The sequence below is a fragment of the Nerophis lumbriciformis genome, linkage group LG09 (genome assembly GCF_033978685.3).
Source record: "Nerophis lumbriciformis linkage group LG09, RoL_Nlum_v2.1, whole genome shotgun sequence".
NCBI lineage: Eukaryota > Metazoa > Chordata > Actinopteri > Syngnathiformes > Syngnathidae > Nerophis > Nerophis lumbriciformis.
In genome coordinates this window covers 23870001-23895048 of record NC_084556.2, presented here as the reverse complement: position 1 = coordinate 23895048, position 25048 = coordinate 23870001, and the positions used below count along the sequence as shown (strand labels likewise).

Below are 25048 nucleotides of genomic sequence, written 5' to 3'. Positions count from 1 at the left end.
ACTACGTTTTTTAACCGCGTCGATGACGTCATCATTAAGAGACTCTCGCAAGCGGGTTTTTTGAAAAGATTGCGTTTCTCTACTTGTGAAAGTACGACCATATCAAAATATAATTTATTAGTCATAACAAGACTGTTGTATTATTTTTAATTGATGACGCCATATTACTGTTTTATTTGTTGGACGCTTAATACAGTTCAATTCAAAGCGTGACGCAGCAACTGTGTTGTTTGTAACGTTAGCTAGTAGCACCTTTGCTAGTCGGGGAAAACTTAGTTCGTGAACTTACTTAAAGGTGAAAATTAAGTTATCATTTGGAACGTTTAATAACACAAATGACCGCTGGTAGTCCATGAATGTGTGTTTTTTACGATAGCATGGTTTCACCGACTGCACACGTTAGTTAGCCGACGAGCTAACGTGAGCTGGCTTTGATGGCGGCTAAAGCAACTTTGATGATGGATGATACCTCGTCTACTTCCACTGGTGTTCCTCCTTCATCTTTCTTGAAGGGGATATTGGAACATTTATCGTCAAGGCAATATGTGAAACTGCCGGAGCAGATATATAAGGCTGATAGTGTTGCTGTTGTCTCACTTCAGCGCTACTTGTGTGAGCAAAGCGAAGGACATTCGGGTAATAACTACAGCTATGACGTGACCATCACCGACGGAGTGTGGCGGGCTAAATGCTTTCTTCACCCCAGTTTAAATCACTTGGTGCACACTAACACCCTGAGGACAGGATCGGACATCATCATCACGCAGTGCTCGTTTGTGTACAACGAGAGGAGACTGGGGCACGGCTACATCAGCATTGAGAAGGTGAGCTGTGGCTCAGGCAGGTCTGCACTCCTGTCTAATATTCGGGATGTATACACGCTGCCAATGCTGGTCAAAGGCGGCATTGAGCAGAGCACCTTGCTCCAAAGCGACGTCCCTCTCCAGGTGACTCGCAAACATTACCTGTCTGTGTGGAATGATGAGGATCCAGAGGGGAACATATGGACCGTGGTGCCCCCTTCGCCTGCCCTTGTGCTGGATGGTGAGATGCTGCATTCACACCTGCATGATACATTACTGTGGTACCCCAGTAATATGTTTCTAAAGGCCTGGGCGATATGACATAATATAATCTCAGATTTTTTCCACACAAAATTCGATTCAGATTTTTCTCAGATCTTTTGCCCTACTTTTTAAAGAAACCAATGAGTACAAATGTCACAGAAAAACACATTTTTCTTTTATTTGATCAAAAAAACTAGCAGTATGAAATCACACTGCATCTTAACTCTTAGCAAAATTCAAATTTGAATGTTATGTTTTTTTAATTATATGTTAATATTAAAAATATCATATACATATACCGGTATATATGTGTGTGTATATATATATATATATATATATATATATATATATATATATATGTCTTAATAAGGTTATCCAAAAAATAGTGCTCGATACCGTAGTAGAGCACAATATATGTATGTGTGGGGAAAAAAATCACAAGACTACTTCATCTCTACAGGCCTGTTTCATGAGGGGGTTCCCTCAATCATCAGGAGATTTTAATTGGAGCATTCACATACCATGGTTTATATAGGGTATAGAGTGGGTGGGTACAGGCTGGCGTAGGGGCGTGGTGATTGGCTCATGTGTTACACCTAGGAGGTGTTTCCGTCTGTGGCGGCATGCTGATACAATTTCGCTGCGCTTGTTGAGGGATGACAGGTCTGGATGGTATATAATAAACTGTTTCTCTTTCAAGCATAGGTTGCATCTTTTATTACCACTATTGTAAGGTGTGCTGGATGCAAGAATTTGCCATGTTATTGAATATTCAACATTATTGTCTTTGAGGTCCCAAATGTGTTTGCTGAGTTCTGTGGTATTCCGCAGGTTTTGGTTCCTGAAAGAAGCCTTGTGATTGTTCCATCTGGTTTTAAACTCTCCCTCGGTTAATCCTACATATGTGTCGGATGTGTTAATGTCCTTGCGTGTTACCTTAGATTGGTAAACAACTGATGTTTGTAAGCACCCCCCGTTGAGAGGGCAATCAGGTTTCTTGCGGCAGTTGCAGCCTTTGTTGGTTTTGGGGTCGCTCTGTCCGGGGGCCGACGGCTCATTTGCAATTGTTTTGTTGTGGTTTGAGATAATTTGTCGTATATTGTTCATACAGCTGTAGCTCAATTTAATGTTGTTCTTGTTGAATACTTTTCTTAGGGTGTTGCCTTTGGGAAAGTGTTTGTCAATCAGAGTGAGGAATTTGTGGCCAATGTTAGTTGAGACGTTTTTGCTGTATGGGGGGTTGTACCAGATGATGTTTCGTTTTCTGTTCTTTTTTGGTTGGTTTCCTGACGTGGGTTCATAGGTGAGGGTGAAATTGTATCCGCTTTCATCAAGGGCTTTTTGGTACGGGGGGGTTGCTTGGTCAAATTCAGCTTTGCTAGATGACAGCATCGATAGCCTTTTATTAATTCCGGTAGGTATTCTTTTCGTGGTGGTGGGTGGGTGGTTGCTGTCATGGTGCACGTATTGGAGTGTTGTGTTGGATTTCGTGAATGGTTGGTAGCTGTTATTTCTCAGGTTGAAAGTGACGTCGAGGAAGTTGACGGTTTGCTTGTTGGCTTCAATCGTGATCCGTAGGCCGAAAGAGAACGGCCTACGGATCACGATCAATCGTGATCCGTAGGCCGTTCTCTTTCGGCCTACGGATCACGATTGATCGTGATCCGTAGGCCGTTCTCTTTCGGCCTACGGATCAAATAACAGCTACCAACCATTCACAAAATCCAACACAACACTCCAATACGTGCACCATGACAGCAACCACCCACCCACCACCACGAAAAGAATACCTACCGGAATTAATAAAAGGCTATCGATGCTGTCATCTAGCAAAGCTGAATTTGACCAAGCAACCCCCCCGTACCAAAAAGCCCTTGATGAAAGCGGATACAATTTCACCCTCACCTATGAACCCACGCCAGGAAACCAACCAAAAAAGAACAGAAAACGAAACAACATCATCTGGTACAACCCCCCATACAGCAAAAACGTCTCAACTAACATTGGCCAAAAATTCCTCACTCTGATTGACAAACACTTTCCCAAAGGCAACACCCTAAGAAAAGTATTCAACAAGAACAACATTAAATTGAGCTACAGCTGTATGAACAATATACGACAAATTATCTCAAACCACAACAAAACAATTGCAAAAGAGCCGTCGGCCCCCGGACAGAGCGACCCCAAAACCAACAAAGGCTGCAACTGCCGCAAGAAACCTGATTGCCCTCTCAACGGGGGGTGCTTACAAACATCAGTTGTTTACCAATCTAAGGTAACACGCAAGGACATTAACACATCCGACACATATGTAGGATTAACCGAGGGAGAGTTTAAAACCAGATGGAACAATCACAAGGCTTCTTTCAGGAACCAAAACCTGCGGAATACCACAGAACTCAGCAAACACATTTGGGACCTCAAAGACAATAATGTTGAATATTCAATAACATGGCAAATTCTTGCATCCAGCACACCTTACAATAGTGGTAATAAAAGATGCAACCTATGCTTGAAAGAGAAACTGTTTATTATATACCGTCCAGACCTGTCATCCCTCAACAAGCGCAGCGAAATTGTATCAGCATGCCGCCACAGACGGAAACACCTCCTAGGTAACACATGAGCCAATCACCACGCTCCTACGCCAGCCTGTACCCACCCACTCTGTGCCCTATATAAACCATGGTATGTGAATGCTCCCATTAAAATCTCCTGATGATTGAGGGAACCCCCTCATGAAACAGGCCTGTAGAGATGAAGTAGTCTTGTGATTTTTTTTTCCCCACACATACATATATATATATATATATATACACCGTATTTTCCGCACTATTAGCCGCACCTAAAAACCACAAATTTTCTCAAAAGCTGACAGTGCGCCTTTTAACCCGGTGCGCTTTATATATGGATAAATATTAAGATTCATTTTCATAAAGTTTCGGTCTCGTAACTACGGTAAACAGCCGCCATCTTTTTTCCCCGTAGAAGAAGCGCGCGGTGCATGCTGGGATATGTGACGTTTCATTTCCATTTGTGTGTTTATGTAAAGACCCCAAAATGGCTCCTATTAAGTGTGTTGTCTGTCTAATTATAAATAATGCAGACGAGGCGTGTTAACTGAGTTCTCAACGTTTACTCACAGCGTGCTCATAACCACATTCTAACTGCCAGCACATACAACAACGCTTCTCAGGGCTACCGCGCATGCTCGTCACTATCGTTGCATGCTGGGTAGTGTAGTTGTTATATTTGCTAGCTCATAACATCACATTAAGAGACACGCTTACGCGCTTAATTCAATACTCGCCGTCATTCCGGGTGGATTGACAAAAGACCTCCAGCCGCTAGATATTGGTGTCAACAGGGCATTCGAAGCTAGACTGCTAACTGCGTGGGAACAGTGGATGACGAAGAAGCGCGCGGTGCATGCTGGGATATGTGACGTTTCATTTCCATTTGCGTGTTTATGTAAAGACCCCAAAATGGCTCCTATTAAGTGTGTTGTCTGTCTAATTATAAATAATGCAGACGAGGCGTGTTAACTGAGTTCTCAACGTTTACTCACAGCGTGCTCATAACCACATTCTAACTCCCAGCATACAACAACGCTTCTCAGGGCTACTGCGCATGCTCGTCACTATCGTTGCATGCTGGGTAGTGTAGTTGTTATATTTGCTAGCTCATAACATCACATTAAGAGACACGCTTACGCGCTTAATTCAATACTCGCCGTCATTCCGGGTGGATTGACAAAAGACCTCCAGCCGCTAGATATTGGTGTCAACAGGGCATTCGAAGCTAGACTGCTAACTGCGTGGGAACAGTGGATGACAGAAGGCGAACACACCTTCACTAAGACAGGGAGGCAGCGCCAGACGACGCCAACATCACCTTCACTAAGACAGGGAGACAGCGCATGACATACGCCAACATCTGCCAGTGGATCGTAAATGCCTGGGCAGATATTTCGGTCACAACTGTGGTCCGAGCTTTCCGGAAGGCAGGATTCACAGAACTGCTGGACAACAGCGACACTGACTCCGATGACTTCGACGAGACGGAACCGGCCATTTTGGATCCCACATTTGCCCAACTTTTCAATTCGGACACCGAAGACGAAGAATTCGAAGGATTTACGAATGAAGAATAACTTCAGAAAGTGAGCGCTATGTTTATTTTGTGTGTTGTGACATTAACGTTCGAGCAACATTATGTTGCTATTGCTCTGCACTATTTTGAATTTTACTATGTTTGTGATTGCACATTTGCGTACATTTTGGGACAGAGTTGTTAGAACGCTGGTTTTTAATATATTATTAAAGTTTGACTGACCTATCTGACTGTTTTTTTGATATTCCCTTTAGCGCAGCGTAGGCGCGGCTTATAGTCCGGGGCGGCTTATAGGTGGACAAAGTTTTGAAATATGCCATTCATTGAAGGTGCGGCTAATAACCCGGGGCGGCTTATAGTGCGGAAAATACGGTATGTATATATATATATATATATATATATATATATATATATATATATATATATATATATATATATATATATATATATATATATATATATATATATATGTATATGTGTGTATTATAACATATAATTTAAAATATAATATATATCATGTGTATTATAACATATAATTTAAAATATAATATATATCAGTATATATCATTTACTGTATATATATATATATATAATCTGTAATTATTACATATGTTATATTTTATATTGCTACTACGGTACATTTTTTGTCTACTTTATACTTACATTATCCTTTCCATCATTACACTTTCCATCCTTTGTAACTGAGCTACTGTGTGGAAAAATTTCCCTTGTGGATCATTAAAGTTTGTCTAAGTCTAATATGTTCTTTTTAGACCAGACATAAATTGTACTTTGTATGGAATCATTTTCAAAGAACTAAATTAAAGGGGCTGTTTGCCACATTTACACAGATGTCTAGAGGGCGCTAACTTTCCAATGTATTTTAAACTGTATGTTGGAGCCAAATTTCCTTATTTTGTTTTATATTGTTTTTATTTTGTTTTCTCTAAATGATTGCTGGCCGCTGTTCATGCTGATGGTTGTCACTGGTCCCCATCAGGGATAGGACCGTTGCTATGGTGCGGTTGCCATGGTATTTCATTTAATCTAGGGTTCAGGTGGTAGCACTGAGGTGCGATTGTATGGAGGACACAAACAGTTTTTCTGCCGTGCGTGGTCAGGTCTCACTACATTTGATTTTATTTTGTTTTTTTGTAAAATAAACTGATTGTCATATCCAAACATATGTCCACAGTACTGGACATTGAATCATTTGCACGCGTCAAACTTAAGTCAACACAGTTGCCCTCAGTATCAGCTTAAAGGTAAAGGCTATACACTGTATATCCCGCCCTCTTGTAGCTTCTAGGACGTATAGGTGTAACTGCGTACGTACGTAACACATGCATGTGCATAAAAATTGAGTGTTGTTAGCTAATAACAGCAATTTGGATAGATAGCGTTATTGTTCGTTGCTTCTTTTGGACTATTTTTGTATGTGTGCACGCGCTCTCTGCGCGTACATGTTGACAATACAGGGTGAGTGACCGCCCTAAACACCAATAATTTTATTCGGGCCGTTAAAAATTTTTACTACACAAACTTAGTAATTGTGAACAATATAGACCGTTTTATCACAAATGTGTTCTGTTAAACTACTAATGGTAACACGAGCTTGCCAATGGTGTTCTTGTCATATTGTTTGCTTCGAAAAATGTAACTCTGAGCAAATTGCAAACAGCCCCTTAGGCGCTTCCTCTTGGAAGCAATACTTCTGTCTTGAATGAATGAAATACACGTGCTAACAAAGATGTAGCATTGCTCTTTGCATGCAACTAAATAATATTCTCTAACATTGAGATTAATAAAGTGCAAACGTAAAGCTTCTGTTTTGAATAAAATACTTCTGTCAATAAAAATATAATATTATACATTGTATTCAAATAAATAATCAAGTAAAACATTGAGAGGCCTATAGTTTCAGGAAGCGGATAAACACAGGCATTTTCATTCACACAGCTTGTCGGTGTGCAGTGCGACTGCTTTAGTGATTGTTCTCCAATTTGCTCCTTTCTCATCATACATAGTATATTCTTACATACCTGGTGTAAATGATTCCACCACAGTAAGTTGCTTTTTAGCCAGAGTTTGTTTGTTGTTACAGTCTTGTGTGCCTTGGAAAGAGTTGCATTTCCCGCACTATACTGAAGGGTTCGGTTTCAGATACTGGAGTAAGTTTGTTGTGCTGCTGCCTTTCTTTAATTAAACTTAGCACCATGCAGTTATTTGTTCCATGCCTGTTGCTGCAAAACCAAACTATTGGCAACACTTTTCTTTGGAACAAACATCTCACTCTAGTTAGCGTAACCATTAGCCATGATTTGCTTGGTGTGCCACTAAGGAATTAAGGTGGAGGGCGGAAGCTACGGAAGCTCCTGGGGGCACAAAGTGTGCTGGTGGAAGAAGAGGGGAAAACATTTTTATTTTTATTTTTGAAAACATTTGCAACAAAAAACCTCAATTGTATTCATATATTGCCCAGTCTTATCATGTCATAGCAATTTTTCTTATTTGAAAAAAAATCATACCGTACTTTAACATGTGCAAACAATGCAATATAAATTATGAGTGAAGTGGATAAATGCATTTTTAATATCTCTTTTACCTTTTTTTTTTAAAGACTTGTTGGAGATGAGTGAGAGGAAGGGAAGAGCCACGTTGACGCTTCCTTTGTGCATTATTTGTGTGTTTTCTTGAATTCAACTGTGTTTCACCTTCTTTATCAAAGTGCTGGCTATAAGTTTTATTTAATAAAGAAATCTTTGAAGGCTGCCCCATACAACACATTTGGAAAATGGGAGGACTTTTTTGACTGCCCGTTGCCGTGGGATGCCATATTCAAACTAATCTATAAAACTACTATTGATGTGCAAAATCGTTATTTTCAAATTAAAATTAGTTATAACTTCTTACCCACGGGGAAAATGTTAAAATTATGGAATATGACAGAGTCAGATGACTGCCGATTTTGTTGTCAGGAGTCTGAATCCACCCTGCATTTGTTTTGGTATTGTCATATTGTGTCTTCCTTTTGGGTGGAAGTTGAAAAAATGTGTTTAAGGATTGGTTTGTTTATGAAGCTTGATGTAGTTTCTGTTATTTTGGGAGAGTTAATTGACAATCATGATTTAATCAATTTAATTATAGTACTCGGTAAAAGGTTTATTTTTAAGGCCAAAAACAGATATTCACTTAGTATTACTTTCTTTAAAACATTTATTCAGTATTTTTTAACTTTAGAAAGTTACATGGTTGAAAACGATAATGATGCCAAAAAACATAAAAAAAGATGGGAAGTCCTCAAAGGCTTATGTTGAAAGTGTAATTATGTTTATAGATTATATGCTATCTGTTGTTGTATTCCCTAATTTTTAGTGACCTGAACATAAGCTGGACTGTACATACATTTTTTTTTTGTTTTTTTTTGTTTTTGTTTTGAAAATGTAATTTTGTTTATAGATTATATGCAATCTGTTGTGTTCCAAAATGTTCTTTTTTTTTTTTTTTTTTTTTCTCAGTGTACATGAATGAAGGTGTGTGTTGCTGGACCCGACTTGGACATTGTCTGGACTGGACCTGGTTTTAAAAAAACAACAACCTTTAAACGAAGCTAATTTCATTTACAACCAGGTCTGGTGAAGATAAGGTCCTTTCTTTCCTCTTTTTATTTATTTATTTATTTTTATTTTTATTTTTTATAGATAAGATAAATAAATATTTTCTTGGATAAAAGGGAAAGTAAACAATATAAAAATAATTACATAGGGGAGAAGAAAAAAAAAAAAAAAGTAATTAAATGAAAATGTTAGTGGACCAGCAGCACAAACTATCAAGTGTGCTTCAGGGACTGTGTCCCTTGCAGAAGTGTTGCCCATGTTGTGGGAACCAGAATATTGATGGCAGAAAGAAACAACCCCTTTTGTGTGAGTGGGTGTGTGTGAGTGTGAATGGGGGAGGGAGGTTTTTTGGGGGGGTGATGCACTAGTTGAAAGTGTATCGTGTGTTTTTTTCTATGTTGATTTAATTTAAAAAAAAAAAAAAAAAAAGTGCTGGCACTTACAACTTTCTTTGGCCCCATGGTTGCTTATTTTGCAGCTGTACTCAATAAAAAAAGTCGCCAGCTTGTAGGATTTTTTGTGCACGCGATTTAATGGGCAAACGGACCAGTTAATTACGCAAAATGCTGGCACTATATTTGGCCTTCTGAGAACTGGGGCAACATTTTGGCGAAAATGTTCATCAGGTGTTTTTGCAAGACATTTGTTCGGACGGCATGTAGGATGTCTTTTTATGTTGAGTAACGAAGTCCCACACGATTGTTTACACTGTGAGGTCCGATGAGCTTAGACATTGTACGATGTAGGAACCTCCAGCACAGTAGGTAATCTTGCTTTATTGGAGCATTCAAAAAAATATGTATAAATATTATCAGAGCTATTTGTTTTCGTGTTTTATCATGTTATCGGATCTATTGAGTGATGTCATAATTCCTAATATCGGTCCAATTATTGTGCACGCTTACAACGGTTAAAATGTAAACAATACCCACCCCAAGTTAATGCTGTGCTGTTTATCCTGCAGAGTCCGATACCGATCATCTGTGAGTGAGATCGGCCGATGTGCTTTTGACACATTATCACAATGTAACAATATTAACACAATTTTTAAAGTAGTTGCTCATTTTGTTTTATTATTTATTAATTGTTTGAGCCAAACAAAGTCAGTAGAGTACACAAAAGCAATAACTGCTATCTACTAATATTTTAAATAATTTGGTTTTTGCCCTTTAAAATCCTCCTGTGTTTAGGGATTCATTCCTAAAGTTTGTAAACAATAACAACACATACTTTCAATAACAATAACACATACTTTTTCGATCGATCGGAGCATTTCTAATTGGTATTTTAACTGTCTTCTTGATGTTGTCTATATTTTAACACCATTGCAAGGCTTCAAACAGGGAAGTGGCCAATAAGCTTAAGAATAAGAGTGTCACAGAGCAATCGGAAAATGTACTAGTCAATTAATGGATCTCTCACCCGTTGTGAATTTTGCCATTCAGCTCCATGTTAGAGAACAGGAAGTTTTGCAAACCGTACTGAAACCTTAACCATTTGGACAACATTTAGAGAAAGTCCAAATAAAAGGTATAGTCAAGTGCATTTTTGGTTTACACTGAAATGTCACCTGAAAGCAATATATCCCTAAATCTTTGTTTAAAAAAAAAAAAAAAAGCATGTGTTTTATTACCATCAGTGTCTCCTTTCAACAGTGTCCAAGATCTCTCTTCTTCACAGCCTGGAGTCATCTTTCAGAAGCTCATATAAGCCCCTCCCTCTTCTTGTGAGGATATTGCATAAATCCCGATTGAGGTATTATGGCAAGATGGGGTCCAAGATAGATTTTCCCTACCAGGTGAATTTAAAACCATCAAGATGTGACCTTCACCGTAGTTCAGTTTGTCTTCATTTCACTTTCCTTTCTTTCAGGCATACTTTGAAGTTGCTGACCAGAGTGGCACCATGTCTCTTGTGCTTTGGAATGAACTCTGTCCACAGTATTACCTCACGCTCAATGTTGGAACGGTGTTGTACCTCCAATATTACTCCCTTAAGCAGAGTTATTTAAAACGCTCGCGCCCACAAATGGACCATTACGGAATTAAGGAATTTACCTCAGTTGGTACGTTTGCCATCACATTGACACTTTTTGCGTGTGCCTGTGTGTGTGTGAGTGAGCGATACAACCAGCAGAGGCGCTGTTGATACCATTTTGTGCTTAGGCTGATATACAGTACATATAGCAACATGGCATTTATGCAAATAGCATATTGACACTAAGCACATTACAATTATTTAACACATTTTTGAGACGGACAAATTACATGATATTCTATAATTAAATACAAGAAAAGTACATTTAACAGTTTTTTTCTGGTTTTAGTAGTACTATTATTAGTACAGTATAACAGTATTATTATTGGTAGAAGTCATGAAATGTGCTTTCATTGAGTGCCCTGGAAGGGTTAATGTTGACTAAAAGTCATGTTAATGTTGTAATTCTTACTTTTTTCTGCAGAAATCTCCCTGAACTTTCGCAATCCAGCTTCAGTCATCACTGTGGTGCCACCGAAGAAAGTTCAACCTCAGTGGTCATTGCCTGATGTGTCTTATCGTTTCACCACAAGGTAATATCATATCCTAAACCATTTTTTTTTTAACTGTGGTACTGTACCACTAGTGGTACGTGGGCTCCATATAGTGGTACGCCAAAGAATCACTTGATTAAAGTACAGTGTTATATTTTCCTAACACAGTGTTTGTTACTGGTCAAACTATATGCAATTTTATGTTAAATTTTGTTTTTAATGAATACTTAGGCCTACTACGCTACTGTATTTTAATGTTGGCCATTATTGTGGTACTTGGTGAAAAAGGTTTGAGAACCACTGTCTTAAACTCATCAGCTGGCCATCCATACTTGAGGCGAGGCACACAAGTTGTTTGGTTTACAGCATTTTTGTTGTGTTTTAGTTTTTTTTTCACAGCGTTTGTGTTGTAGTCTGAGTAATTTCATAATTTTTCAATTCGTCAGATCAAACCTTGGGAGGTTTTTCAACAACTCAGTGTGTGACATCATCGGTTTGGTCACTTTTGTAGGTCGTGTTGAAAGAAAAAAGTGCAAAAGCAACAATGGTGAGATGCTAAATATTCATCATTTAAATATGAATAAATATTGATGTGTGATTGATCACATCCATACTCATTGGTCTAGAGAAGTACTGGACGTTCCGCTGGGTCCATGTGGTCGATGGAACATCAGAGCAGCCTTTTATCCTGGAGATTTTTTCCTCTTCTCAACCTGAAATCTTTGTAAATATAAGCCCAAGTGAGACAACTCATGTGGAACCACCACTGACATATTTTTAAACATCTGAAATACATCATCTCTCTCCCTTAGTGACCTACCTGGTGTGCACTCAGATGCGAGTATGTCAGGTGGAAGGCTCGTTGCCCTACCTCACCACGAGCTGTGAGACAGAGCTGTTCATTACTGGTGAGCACTGTTCACATTTTAAGTGCCATCAGTCTATTTAAAAAATAAAATAAAATACTTCTTCACTTTTTTGACATTACAGGCTACCACAAAGGTCAACCATATGTAAATGACCCTACTGTGAAGAACTTCATCCAGTGGACCAAGACTCAGAAGGACAACGTGATTCTCCAGAAGACAGCTGTTGGTGGCTATTACTCTTACCCTCATGCCCCGCAAAAATTCACCCAGTCTGTGGCGGAGACATCAGGTAACAATTATTCTTTTCACCTCTGTCTTTTTTAAAGAGAAAATCCAAGTTCCACAAATTGGAGTGCTGATGTCATACCTCCTGGTAGCCCTTAGGAGGCATGTTTGTACTTTGCATTGAAAAGTACTATAGTTTTAGTACTCTGGTGCAGTGATTTTCAACTGGAACCAGTTTTTAGTAAAATTGTGACAGTATTATTAATATTACGGTATTTCTGTTTCAAATTGCTAGCAATAATGCAGTGATGTGTGATTGTATCAAACAAGAACTTTGACTACACCGGACTATAAACCGCTACCTACTCAGTGGCCTAGTGGTTAGAGTGTCCGCCCTGAGATCGGTAGGTCGTGAGTTCAAACCCCGGCCGAGTCATACCAAAGACTATAAAAATGGTAGCCATTACCTCCCTGCTTGGCACTCAGCATCAAGGGTTGGAATTGGGGGTTAAATCACCAAAACGTATTCCCGGGCGCAGCCACCGCTGCTGCCTACTGCTCCCCTCACCTCCCAGGGGGTGATCAAATGCAGAGAATAATTTCGCCACACCTAGTGTGTGTGTGACAATCATTGGTACTTTAACTTTAACTTTACTTTTTTCCTACACTTTGAACCCTGCTGCTTATAAGACGGTCATCACTCCAAGCAACATTTGTAAGTTTTCCAGTAAAACTAAAACTGTTTATACTTGCTAAACTGTCGATATGTGTGATGTCTGTAGGACTGTTTTCATGCATATTTATACACGCCAACGTAACGTAATGAGATTAGTGTCGTTAGCATTAAGTAATATGCTAACACGTTTGTTAGCATATTAGTGTCTGCGTAAGTATTATTAACTTACAACGGCATTCTTGTGGTATTGTTTTAGTTTCACAAATTCCGCAGTAAACTGACCAAGACGTTATCGTGGAGTTATTGAGTCTGTTTAGTTGATTGGAGAGCTAGCTTCGGCAGTGAGTTGGTTCATGACGATGACTTCTGTTTTGTTTGATCAGTCGTTTTACTGCCGTGTTACAGACACCATTTGGAAACAATTAATGTTTGTAAATACACATTTACAAAGTATTTCTGTGTAAATAACTAATTTCACAACATATATATCTGTGGCTTATAGTCCGGTGTGGCTAGTATATTGAAAATATTTTTTTCCCCTAAAATTTAGTGGGTCCGGCTAATATACCGATTTAAAAATCGATTTTTAAAAAATGAGAATCGATTCTGAATCGCACAACGTGAGAATCGCAATTCAAATCTATTTTTTCCCGCACCCCTAGTATATATGTATATGTTTTTATATTTATATACATACATACAGTACAGGCCAAAAGTTTGGACACACCTTCTCGTTCAATGCGTTTTCTTTATTTCATGACTATTTACAGTGTAAATTGTCACTGAAGGCATCAAAACTATGAATGAACACATGTGGAGTTATATATACTTAACAAAAAAGCCACCCTTTGCTCTGATTACTGCTTTGCACACTCTTGTAATTCTCTCGATGAGCTTCAAGAGGTAGTCACCTGAAATGGTTTTCACTTCGCAGGTGTCATAGTTTTGATGACTTCAGTGACAATCTACAATTTCAATAGTCATAAAGAAAATGCATTGAAATGAGAAGGTATGTGTGTTGTGTGTGTGTGTGTGTGTGTGTGTGTGTGTGTGTGTGTGTGTGTGTGTGTGTGTGTGTGTGTGTGTGTATATATATATATATATATATATATATATATACTGTACGTGTATATATATATATAAATATACACACACCGTATTTTTCGGACTATAAGTCGCAGTTTTTTTCATAGTTTGGCTGGGGGTGCGACTTATACTCAGGAGCGACTTATGTGTGAAATTATTAACACATTACTGTAAAATATCAAGTAATATTATTTAGCTCATTCACGTAAGAGACTAGACGTATAAGATTTCATCGGATTTAGCGATTAAGAGTGACAGATTGTTTGGTAAACGTATAGCATGTTCTATATGTTATAGTTATTTGAATGACTCTTACCATAATATGTTACGTTAACATAACAGGCACGTTCTCAGTTGGTTACTTATGCGTCATATAACGTACACTTATTCAGCCTGTTGTTCACTATTCTTTATTTATTTTAAATTGCCTTTCAAATGTCTATTCTTGGTGTTGGGTTTTATCAAATACATTTTCCCAAAAAATGCGACTTATACTCCGGTGCGACTTGTATATGTTTTTTTCCTTCTTTTTTATGCATTTTCGTCCAGTGCAACTTATACTCCGGAAAATGCGGTGTGTGTGTATGTATATATATATATATATATATATATATATATATATATATATATTAGGGGTGTGGGAAAAAATCGATTCGAATTCAAATCGCCATTCTCACGTTGTACAATTCAGTATCGATTCTCATTTTTCAAAAATCGATTTTCTTTTTCTTTTTTCTTTTTCTTTTTTTATTAATCAATCCAACAAAACAATACACAGCAATACCATAACAATGCAATCCAATTTCAAAACCAAACCCGACCCAGCAACACTCAGAACAGCAATACACAGAGCAATTGAGAGGAGACACAAACACGACACAGAACAATTAAAAGTAGTGAAACAAAAATGGATATTATCAGTATCAATATTAGTAACAATTTTAACATAGCAGTGAATAAAAATCCCTCATTGACATTGTCATTAGACATTTATTAAAAAAAATAAAATAAAAATGAACAATAGTGTCACAGTGGCTTACACTTGCATCATATCTCATAAGCTTGACAACACACTGTGTCCAATATTTTCACAAAGATAAAATAAGTCATATTTTTGGTTCATTTAATAGTTAAAACAAATTTACATTATTGCAACCAGTTGATAAAACATTGTCCTTTACAATTACAAAAGCTTTTTACAAACATCTACTACTCTGCTTGCATGTCAGCAGACTGGGGTAGATCCTGCTGAAATCCTATGTATTGAATGAATAGAGAATTGTTTTGAATCGGACAAATATCGTTTTTGAATCGAGAATCGCGTTGGATCAAAATAATCGATTTATAATCGAATCGTGACCCCAAGAATCGATATTAAATCGAATCGTGGGACACCCAAAGATTTGCAGCCCAGTTTACATACACTTGTAAAGAACATAATGTCATGGCTGTCTTGAGTTTCCAATGCTTTCTACAACTCTTATTTTTTTGTGATAGCGTGATTGGAGCGCATACTTGTTGGTCACAAAAACATGGTCTGTTTTGCTGCCAATGGAACTGGTGCTTTACAGAGAGTAAATGGAACAATGAAAAAAGAGGATTACCTACAAATTCTTCAGGACAACCTAAAATCATCAGCCCGTAGGTTGGGTCTTGGGCGCAGTTGGGTGTTCCAACAGGACAATGACCCCAAGCACATGTCAAAAGTGGTAAAGGAATGGCTAAATCAGGCTAGAATTAAGGTTGTAGAATGGCCTTCCCAAAGTCCTGACTTAAACGTGTGAACAATACTGAAGAAACAAGTACATGTCAGAAAACCAACAAATTTAGCTGAACTACACCAATTTTGTCAAGAGGAGTGGTCAAAAATTCAACCAGAAGCTTGTGGATGGCTACAAAAAGCGCCTTATTACAGTAAAACTTGCCAAGGGACATGTAACCAAATATTAACATTGCTGTATGTATACTTTTGAACCAGCAGATTTGGTCACATTTTCAGTAGACCCATAATAAATTCGTAAAAGAACCAAACTTCATGAATGTTTTTGTGACCCACAAGTATGTGCTCCAATCACTCTATCACAAAAAGTCGGCTTTCAGCCGTCGACCAAATTTTTTAACCGATGTGGCCCCCAGGGCAAAATGTTTGGACACCCCTCTTCTAGAGGTTAAACTTGAGAAAGTTTAAATATCACAAGAAATAAAGACATAGTTCAATGAAAATAAAGTGGTAACATTACTAGCGAGATGTAACATTGTGAGAATAAAGTTGTGATAGTACAAGTGTGTCAAACAGTAAAATAGTTCATGTTTTGGCACATTAAGACCGTCATCATCATAATAAACATTTTAATGTGATTTGCGCAAACGTGTGTGTTAGGTAAAGAGAAATAGCTCCATACAATATATTAACACGCTTATCATTGAAGCTTGCCCTCTCCAAGACTGAGAGGAGGATTAGTCACTCTCCACACAGCAGACCAGGAGACAACTGCTTGGCTGAAGAACTTTGCATTTGCGAAATAAATTAACTACTTTTGTTGGGTTTGTGTTTTTGGCAAAAATTAATAACCTGATGAATCTGTGGCATGTCTCTAGAGAAAGGTTTCAGACTAATGCATTACCAGTTGTCTGGGAATTTTGACATTCACTCTTTGGAAAAATAACTAGGGCTGTAAAACGTAATGCATTAACTCCTGCGATAAATCAGCACCCCCCGCGACCCCAAAAGGGACAAGCGGTAGAAAATGGATGGATGGAAAAAAGTATTGCATTAACCATATATGCATGCAGCACGGTGGAAGAAGGGTTAGTACATCTGCTTCACAATACAAAGGTCCTGGGTTCGATCCTGCGCTCGGGATCTTTCTGTGTGGAGTTTGCATGTTCTCCCCGTGACTGCATGGGTTCCCTCCGGGTACTCCGGCTTCCTCCCACCTCCAAAGACATGCACCTGGGGATAGGTTGTTTGGCAACACTAAATTGGCCCTAATGTGTGAATGTGAGTGTGAATGTTGTCTGTCTATCTGTGTTGGCCCTGCAATGAGGTGGCGACCAGGGTGTACCCCGCCTTCCGCCCGAATGCAGCTGAGAAATTTTCCAGCACCCCTCGCTACCCCGAACGGGACAAGCGGTAGAAAATGGATGGAAGAAAATGGATATATGCATGCAAATTAATCGCACTATTTATTTTGAGCGTAAATGCTCCTTTACCTTAATCACGGACGGTTACCTGGAAGGAGGCGTGGGTTGTTATATGGTCAGTGATCATGTTAATGCATACGCCAGCGCAAAGATGAGTGAAGAGACTCCGACTATTGTGTTCGCTGACGGATTTCAGATAAAATGGTTACCATGTTTTGCCCAAATTAATGTAGTGCATTTAAGTAACACATTAAAAGTGTTCCTGTATGACATTCTGACAATAATATTGGAGTTGTCCAAATATTGGGGTCTTTTTTGGTTAATTGAAATTAAGTAAGCCAGCAATAACCTTGGATTAACATTTACAGCAGCAAAAATACCGTTATGCTTGTAACATTACGACTTTATACTTTTAATTTACTGTACCTATTTTGTTTTAGTGTGACCCAAATACCTTCTTCATTTCACGATTTGTAGAAATTGAGAAATGAATAACTGGTTCTCTTTCTGGTTGGCAGGAATCAATAAATAATAAGGTAAAATGTATGTTAACCTGTAGCGCTTTCAAAAATGTATGACTGCTTCATCTGTATTTTCTAGCATTATTTGTTTGGAGTATTAGACATTTTTTGAGTCGTTACAAGCTGTTGAGCTATCTGAATGAACAGATTTACATACCATAGAGTTTACCAGAAAAAGTCAGAAAATTCAGACTTTTATCCTATCGAATGTTGTTGTTGACTCTTTAGAGCAAGTTCCACTTGTGGCTGTGTCTGACTTGAAGAAAGTGTTGGCGACCCTGCACTATAGAGAGCATACAAAAGTTGCTATTCAAGGTCAAATCACAGCTGTAAGATTTGTGGAAAAGTCAAGCACGACAAAAGCACAAGGCCCTGAAGAGAACAAGGTCAGATACATTACTTAAAATTGAAAAAAATGGAAAATAACATTTCATACACATTCCGCAGATGCCCATTGTGTCCGCAGATGGACAAACAGTATTGGATGTACAAGAGACATCTTCGTCTGCATCAAATTCAGTGGAACAATTAACTCCCAGAAAAAGAAAAAGGACAATACAGATAAGGTATGTTTCTGTTTTTAATACTGCGCTTTCTCGCAGCTACGATTTTGTTAACACAAGCAAGCATGGATGTCATTTGGGGGAGGGCACCTCTTTAAAAAGCCAGTTTTTGTCCGCTGCTCTTTTTAATTTTCAAAAATAATGTACGCTATTGAATGTAGGCAAGTCAAACGCTTGTGCCAAGCAGAAATCCACTGCTCAGACTATAGCCTGTCCTTTTAGACCACTCACAAGCTCATTGATTGGCTTACTGAGGCAGCCTTCTTGCCAGTTGACCAATCAGTGGTCAGATGCGAGTAAACGTGATCAACCCCAGGAGAGATATATTTATGATATAAATTATTTCAAAATGGTTGCTGCTTTGCTGTTAAACTGGTAAGTGAGATCATAAACTTTTCCAAACACTGCTTTTGTAATATTACGTGTGTAGTTTACAGTACATTATATCGGACCAGGAAGACAGCAGATTACAGAGATCATTGAGAATTTTAAAATTCTACGCGTCGACCCCGACATGTGAGATATACCTTGTAAAATGTCAATTAATAAATGACAAAATGCTTTATATGAAATTTAATAACAAACCTAATTGCCTTACCAGACATACCTGTCCCTGGTGTGTGTGTGTGTGTGTGTGTGTGTGTGTGTGTGTGTGTGTGTGTGTACACACACATATATATATATATATATATATATATATATATATTATATATATGAGTTTCCAATAATTTCTACAACTTTTATTTTTCTGTGATAGAGTGATTGGAGCACATACTTGTTTGTCACAAAAAACATTCATCAAGTTTGGTTCTTTTGTGAATTTATTATGCGTCTACAGAAAATGTGACCAAATCTGCTGGGTTAAAAGTATACATACAGCAACATACATTATCAATTTTGGTGATGTAGAAAAGTTCCAATCAAATCAAATTAGCTTCATGGCATGGCCTCTTAAATTCATGTGAGTGATTATGATTGACGACACCTTTTGACTTCTTTGAGACCATTTAAATAGGGCTCATGTGATGCAGTCATTAGACCCAGTTACACACGCGACAATGGGAAAGTCAAAGGAACTCAGCACACATCTGACAAAACGAATCATTGACTTGAACAAGTCAGGAAAGTCACTTGGAGCCATTTCAAAGCAGCTTAAGGTCCCAAGAGCAACTGTGCAGACACATGTTTGTAAGTATCAAGTGCATGGCACAGTTTTGTTACTGCCACGATCAGGAAGAAAACGCAAGCTATCACTTACTGCTGAGAAAAAATTGGTCAGGATGATCAAGAGTCAACCGAGAAACACCAAAAAGCAGGTCTGCAATGAATTGGAAGCTGATATAACACAGGTGTCTGTGTCCACAGTCAAGCGTGTTTTGCAGCGCCATGGACTGAGAGGCTACAATGCAAGAAGGAAGCCAGAAGCGACACCTTAAGGCTCGTCTAAAGTTTGCTGCTGATCACATGGACAAAGATAAGACTTTCTGGAGGAGAGTTCTGTGGTCAGATGAAACAAAAATTTAGCTGTTTGGCCACAATACCCAGCAATATGTTTGGAGGCGAAAAGGTGAGGCCTTTAATCCCAGGAACACCACACCTACCGTCAAGCATGGTGGTGGTAGTATTATGCTCTGTGCCTGTTTTGCTGCCAATGGAACTGGTGCTTTACAGAGAGTAAATGGGACAATGAAAAAGGAGGATTACCTCCAAATTATTCAGGACAACCTAAAATCATCAGCCTGGAGGTTGGGTCTTAGGCGGAGTTGGGTGTTCCAACAGGACAATGACCCCAAACACTCGTCAAAAGTGGTAAAGGAAGAGGAGTGGTCAAATGTTCAACCAGAAGCTTACCAGAAGCTTGTGGGTGGCTACCAAAAGCGCCTTATTGCAGTGAAACTTGCCAAGGGACATGTAACCAAATATTAACATTGCTGTATGTATACTTTTGACCCAGCAGATTTGGTCACATTTTCAGTAGACCCACAATAAATTCATAAAAGAACCAAACTTCATGAATGATTTTTGTGAAGAACAAGTATGTGCTCCAATCACTCTATCACAAAAAAATAAGAGTTGTAGAAATTATTGGAAACTCAAGACAGCCATGACATTATGTTCTTTACAAGTGTATGTAAACTTTTGATCGCGACTGTATGTGTGTGTATATATATGTGTGTATATATACATGTGTGTGTGTGTGTGTATATATATATATGTATGTATGTACAGTATATATGTATATGTATATATCACGCCAACCACGCCTCCTGTACTCAAGGTAATTGAGTACACCACCACCACAACTTCTGAAATCCAAATTTTGTTCTGAACAAAAATAAGTGATGACATAGTTTAATTCAATAATGCTAAAAAAGCATTCAGTGTGCTGGCAAAATGGTAAGATGCAACAGTTCACAAGCTATTCCCTTGAACCATCCTCAGCAAAGATGTTTCTGTCTTTACAGGGCAGCCCCACAAGAAAATAAAGAAGTAGGAGAGCCAGAAGAAGAAGAAGGAGAGTCGCTCTCAGGGGAACCGAGTGTGCACCCCCAAATTGAAGGTGGATTGTCCCTTGTGTCACCCTCTTTTTCACAAAAGTGCTCTTACTCATGTTTGGTTCCACCAGGCTGCCATGTCTTATCCTGGGAGAGCAGCGGGTGGTCGAGGCAACGCCAAGAAGTCTCTGAACATCTACGTCACAAAGTTCTTTATCAGAACAGTATTTCTCGGAGGTTCACCTTTGAAGAGAAAAACTCTCTCCTGAGTTGGAGCAACCTACACCCCATGCGGTGGACACCAGAGCAATCAGCCAACGTTGTCCCCTCTGCTGTTGATCTAGGATACTACAAAGTAACCATACTAGGTAAAACTTACAGTATGTTAGAAAATGGTAAATGAGTTATACAAAACCCAAAACCAGTGAAATTGGCACGTTGTGTAAACCGTAAATAAAAACAGAATACAATAATTTGCAAATCTTTTTTCAACCTATATTCAATTAAATATACTGCAAAGACAAGATATTTAATGTTCGAATTGAGAAACCTTTTTTTCTTTTTTGCAAATAATCATTAACTTAGAATTTAATGGCAGCAACACATAGCAAACAAAGTTGGCACAAGGGCATTTTTCCACTGTGTTACATGGCCTTTCCTTTTATCAACACTCAGTAAATGTTTGGGAAGTGAGGAGACCAATTTTTGAAGCTTTTCAAGTGGAATTATTTCCCATTCTTGCTTGATGTACAGCTTAAGTTGTTCATCAGTTTGGGGTCTCCGTTGTTGTATTTTAGGCTTCATAATGCGCCACACATTTTTAATGAGAGACAGGTCTGGACTGAAGGCAGGCCAGTCTAGCACCTGCACTCTTTTACTACGACACCAGGCTGTTGTAACACATGCAGAATGTGGCTTGGCATTGTCTTGCTGAAATAAGCAGGGGCGTCCATGAAAAAGACTTTGCTTGGATGGCAACATATGTTGCACCAAAACCTGTATGTACCGGTACCTTTCAGCATTAATGGTGCCTTCACAGATGTGTAAGTTACCCATGCCTTGGGCACTGATACACCCCCATAACATCACAGATGCTGGCTTTTGAACTTTTCTCTTATAACAACCCGAATGGTTCTTTTCCTCTTTGGTCCAGAGGACACAACGTCCACAGTTTCCAAAAGCAATTTAAAATGTGGACTCGTCAGACCACAGAACACTTTTCCACTTAGCATCAGTCCATCTTAGATGAGCTCAAGCCCAGCGAAATCGGCGGCGTCTCTGGGTGTTGTTGATAAATGGCTTTCGCTTTGCATAATGTTGGTTTTCGGCCTTGCCGCTTACGTGCAGTGATTTCTCCAGATTTTCTGAACATTTTGATGATATTACAGACAGTATATGGTGAAATCCCTAAATTCCTTGCAATAGCTCGTTGAGAAATGTTGTTCTTTGACTGTTCGACAATTTGTTCACACATTTGTTCACAAAGTGGTGACCCTCGCCCCATCCTTGTTTGTGAACGACTGATCATTTCATGGAAGCTGCTTTTATACCCAATAATGGCATCCACCTGTTCCAAATTAGCCTGTTCACCTGTGGGATGTATAAGTATTTGATGAGCATTCCTTAACTTTCTCAGTCTTTTTTGCCACTTGTGTCAGCTTTTTTGAAACATGTTGCAGGCATCAGATTCCAAATGAGCTAATATTTGCAAAAAAATTACAAAGTTTACCAGTTCGAACATTAAGTATCTTGTCTCTGCAGTGTATTCAATTGAATATAAGTTGAAAAGGATTTGCAAATCATTGTATTCTGTTTTTATTTACGATTTACACAACGTGCCAACTTCACTGGTTTTGGGTTTTTTATAGCGCTTTTCTACCTTCAAGGTACTCAAAGTGCTTTGACAATACGTTGCTATCTGATGTATTCTGACTTTCTGTATGACATTTTTTTTCCATAGATATACATAAGATATAGAATATTTTGCAATAATTTTTGGAGGGTTGTGTTTTGATAAGTATACCGCAAATAAAAAAATAAAAAAAGGTTTTATAAATAATTCCCATCCAGAAAAGTCAAAACAAACTTTAGTGTTTTTTCACATTGGAAACAGTTTAATAACTGTTTGTTCGCATGTTATAAGGTGCATTGCATTGAACAAAGACAGCACAGTTGACCTAGTCAAATACTTGGCCAATAAATCTGATTCTGAGTCGCAGTACTCAATGTCAGATCTTTCACATATATTAGTTAAGAGACAGACAGATTATCTGATCAGAGAAATCTTTGGCCTTACCGCCACACTGCTGGTCAATTCCGGGTTGTTTTGCCTATATGCGTCCTGTATGGGATTTTTTCATGTCAATGTGAACAGTGCAATTCCAATTTTTTTTATATCCGATCCAGGCCTTTTTTTGTGTGTGGATATAAATTTAATATATATGGGATTTGTCCTCAATGTCAACGCTTCCGTGCTCAGGTCGCATCTATCCGACCAGAATGTCATCAAAAAGCGATGTCATAATTATTCGCCAATAAAGACGGTTACAAAATAAATAGTTGACAACAGAGCAGAAAACAGGTAAAAATAATACGTTTCAGGAACTCACGTGAAAATTCCATCACTCCCTACTCTGACTGCTCACCCAGAGGACAGCAAAGCAAATTATCCTGTAAAACTGCAAGAGAGAAAATATTTGTCCTCTTCCTTCTTAATCTTCTACACGCAATAATTTAGTTCAGAAAATGTTTACTTTGATTGCACAAAATCCTTGAAATTACCACAAATGCACCAGTACTGAGGCCAACTAGAGTTGGAACCATTTTTACCTCTGTAAACACTGCAGTGCGTGCGAGGTGATGACGTCATGTCCGCATGAGGATCAGATTGCATTTACATTAGAAATCACATTTTTGTGTAATTTAAATGGCCACTAAAAAGATCGGATTTCACAAAAAAATCTTAATTGGACATTTGACCCTGTAGTGTGAATGTAGCCAAATCCACATTCTTTTAAAGAACACAATATCCAGTGCAATATCCAGTGCAACTCGAGCTAACCTCAAACTCAGATCTTTAAGTAACCAATCAATTTTAATAAATGTATTTCTTCTTACAATCTCAATTTTATGTTTTTAACGGAGATATGGCTCCACAAAAACAACACAAATGCAGTTATGATTGAAACTACCGCACCTCACTTCAACTATGTGTTTGAGACATGACAAAACCAGAGCCATGAAGAATTGAAGAGTCTGTCTGGCACAGAAAGGGGAGTGCCGCAAAGTCGAACAGAAATAGCGCTAATTGAAGCTCATTGAGATTTACAAAGAAAAGTTAAATGTGTTCAACCTGACTTTGGTAGAACAAGGGAATAATATTTCTCTGTAGTCATCACAAACTGTAGTAACAACTCTTGTGTCCTGTTTGCTACAGTAAACAGATTAACGAACCCTCCAGTTTCACTTCCAATAGAACTCATTTTTACATCAGATTGGAATGAGAATTATTTAAAGCTAATAATTCTTGGAAATCAAATAGCTACTCTGCAGCCAACTAGACAACTAAAGCTAGCACTTTTCATTCCTGTCACTGACAAACAGTTAAAGAGGTCATCCACAGTCTGAATACATTTTGATGAGTTACCCACTACATGTCTAAAGTGTTTGTTACCACAATACGCTCATCTAGTTAACAATATCCGCCATTTTTGATCGAGGAAATTTGCTTTCAGCTGACCACCGTGATCAAACTCAAATTAATCGCGATCAACGATCACGATCATACAATTGCCCAGCCCGAGATTCTGCTCTTAACTGGTTCAAGGTCTATCTCAATCACAGCACATACTTTGTTGTAATTGGTACTGTGTCTCTGACCAAATGACTATACCTGTGGGATTCCTCAGGGCTCAATTCTGGGAACCCTATTGTTACTCTTGAACATGCTGCCAATGGGCCAGCTAATACGCAGCTTCAATGTGTCTTACCCCAACTATACAGATAATTCTCCGATCTATGTGTCTCAAACACATAGATTTGTCACTGCATCGAACAGATCAGTGTGTAGATGCAAAAAATATTTCTTCAGCTAAACTCAGACAAAACTACAAATATTGTCTTTGGCTCACAGAAGCAAACC

The 25048-nt window shown here is 38.5% G+C and overlaps 1 protein-coding gene across 1 annotated transcript in view; it reads left to right on the top strand.

Moving 5' to 3' along the window:
• The window catches only part of radx (RPA1 related single stranded DNA binding protein), a 27837-nt gene continuing 2789 nt past the window's right edge, over nucleotides 1-25048 (top strand). The window contains exons 1-12 of the mRNA XM_061962139.2: nucleotides 1-1044; nucleotides 10453-10595; nucleotides 10670-10862; nucleotides 11259-11367; nucleotides 11775-11875; nucleotides 11955-12068; nucleotides 12141-12236; nucleotides 12319-12486; nucleotides 18078-18235; nucleotides 18297-18415; nucleotides 20878-20972; nucleotides 21039-21275. Of these exons, the coding sequence (XP_061818123.1) occupies nucleotides 435-1044; nucleotides 10453-10595; nucleotides 10670-10862; nucleotides 11259-11367; nucleotides 11775-11875; nucleotides 11955-12068; nucleotides 12141-12236; nucleotides 12319-12486; nucleotides 18078-18235; nucleotides 18297-18415; nucleotides 20878-20972; nucleotides 21039-21275 (2143 nt within the window). The 5' untranslated portion in view covers nucleotides 1-434. The remainder of the gene's footprint in view (nucleotides 1045-10452; nucleotides 10596-10669; nucleotides 10863-11258; nucleotides 11368-11774; nucleotides 11876-11954; nucleotides 12069-12140; nucleotides 12237-12318; nucleotides 12487-18077; nucleotides 18236-18296; nucleotides 18416-20877; nucleotides 20973-21038; nucleotides 21276-25048) is intronic.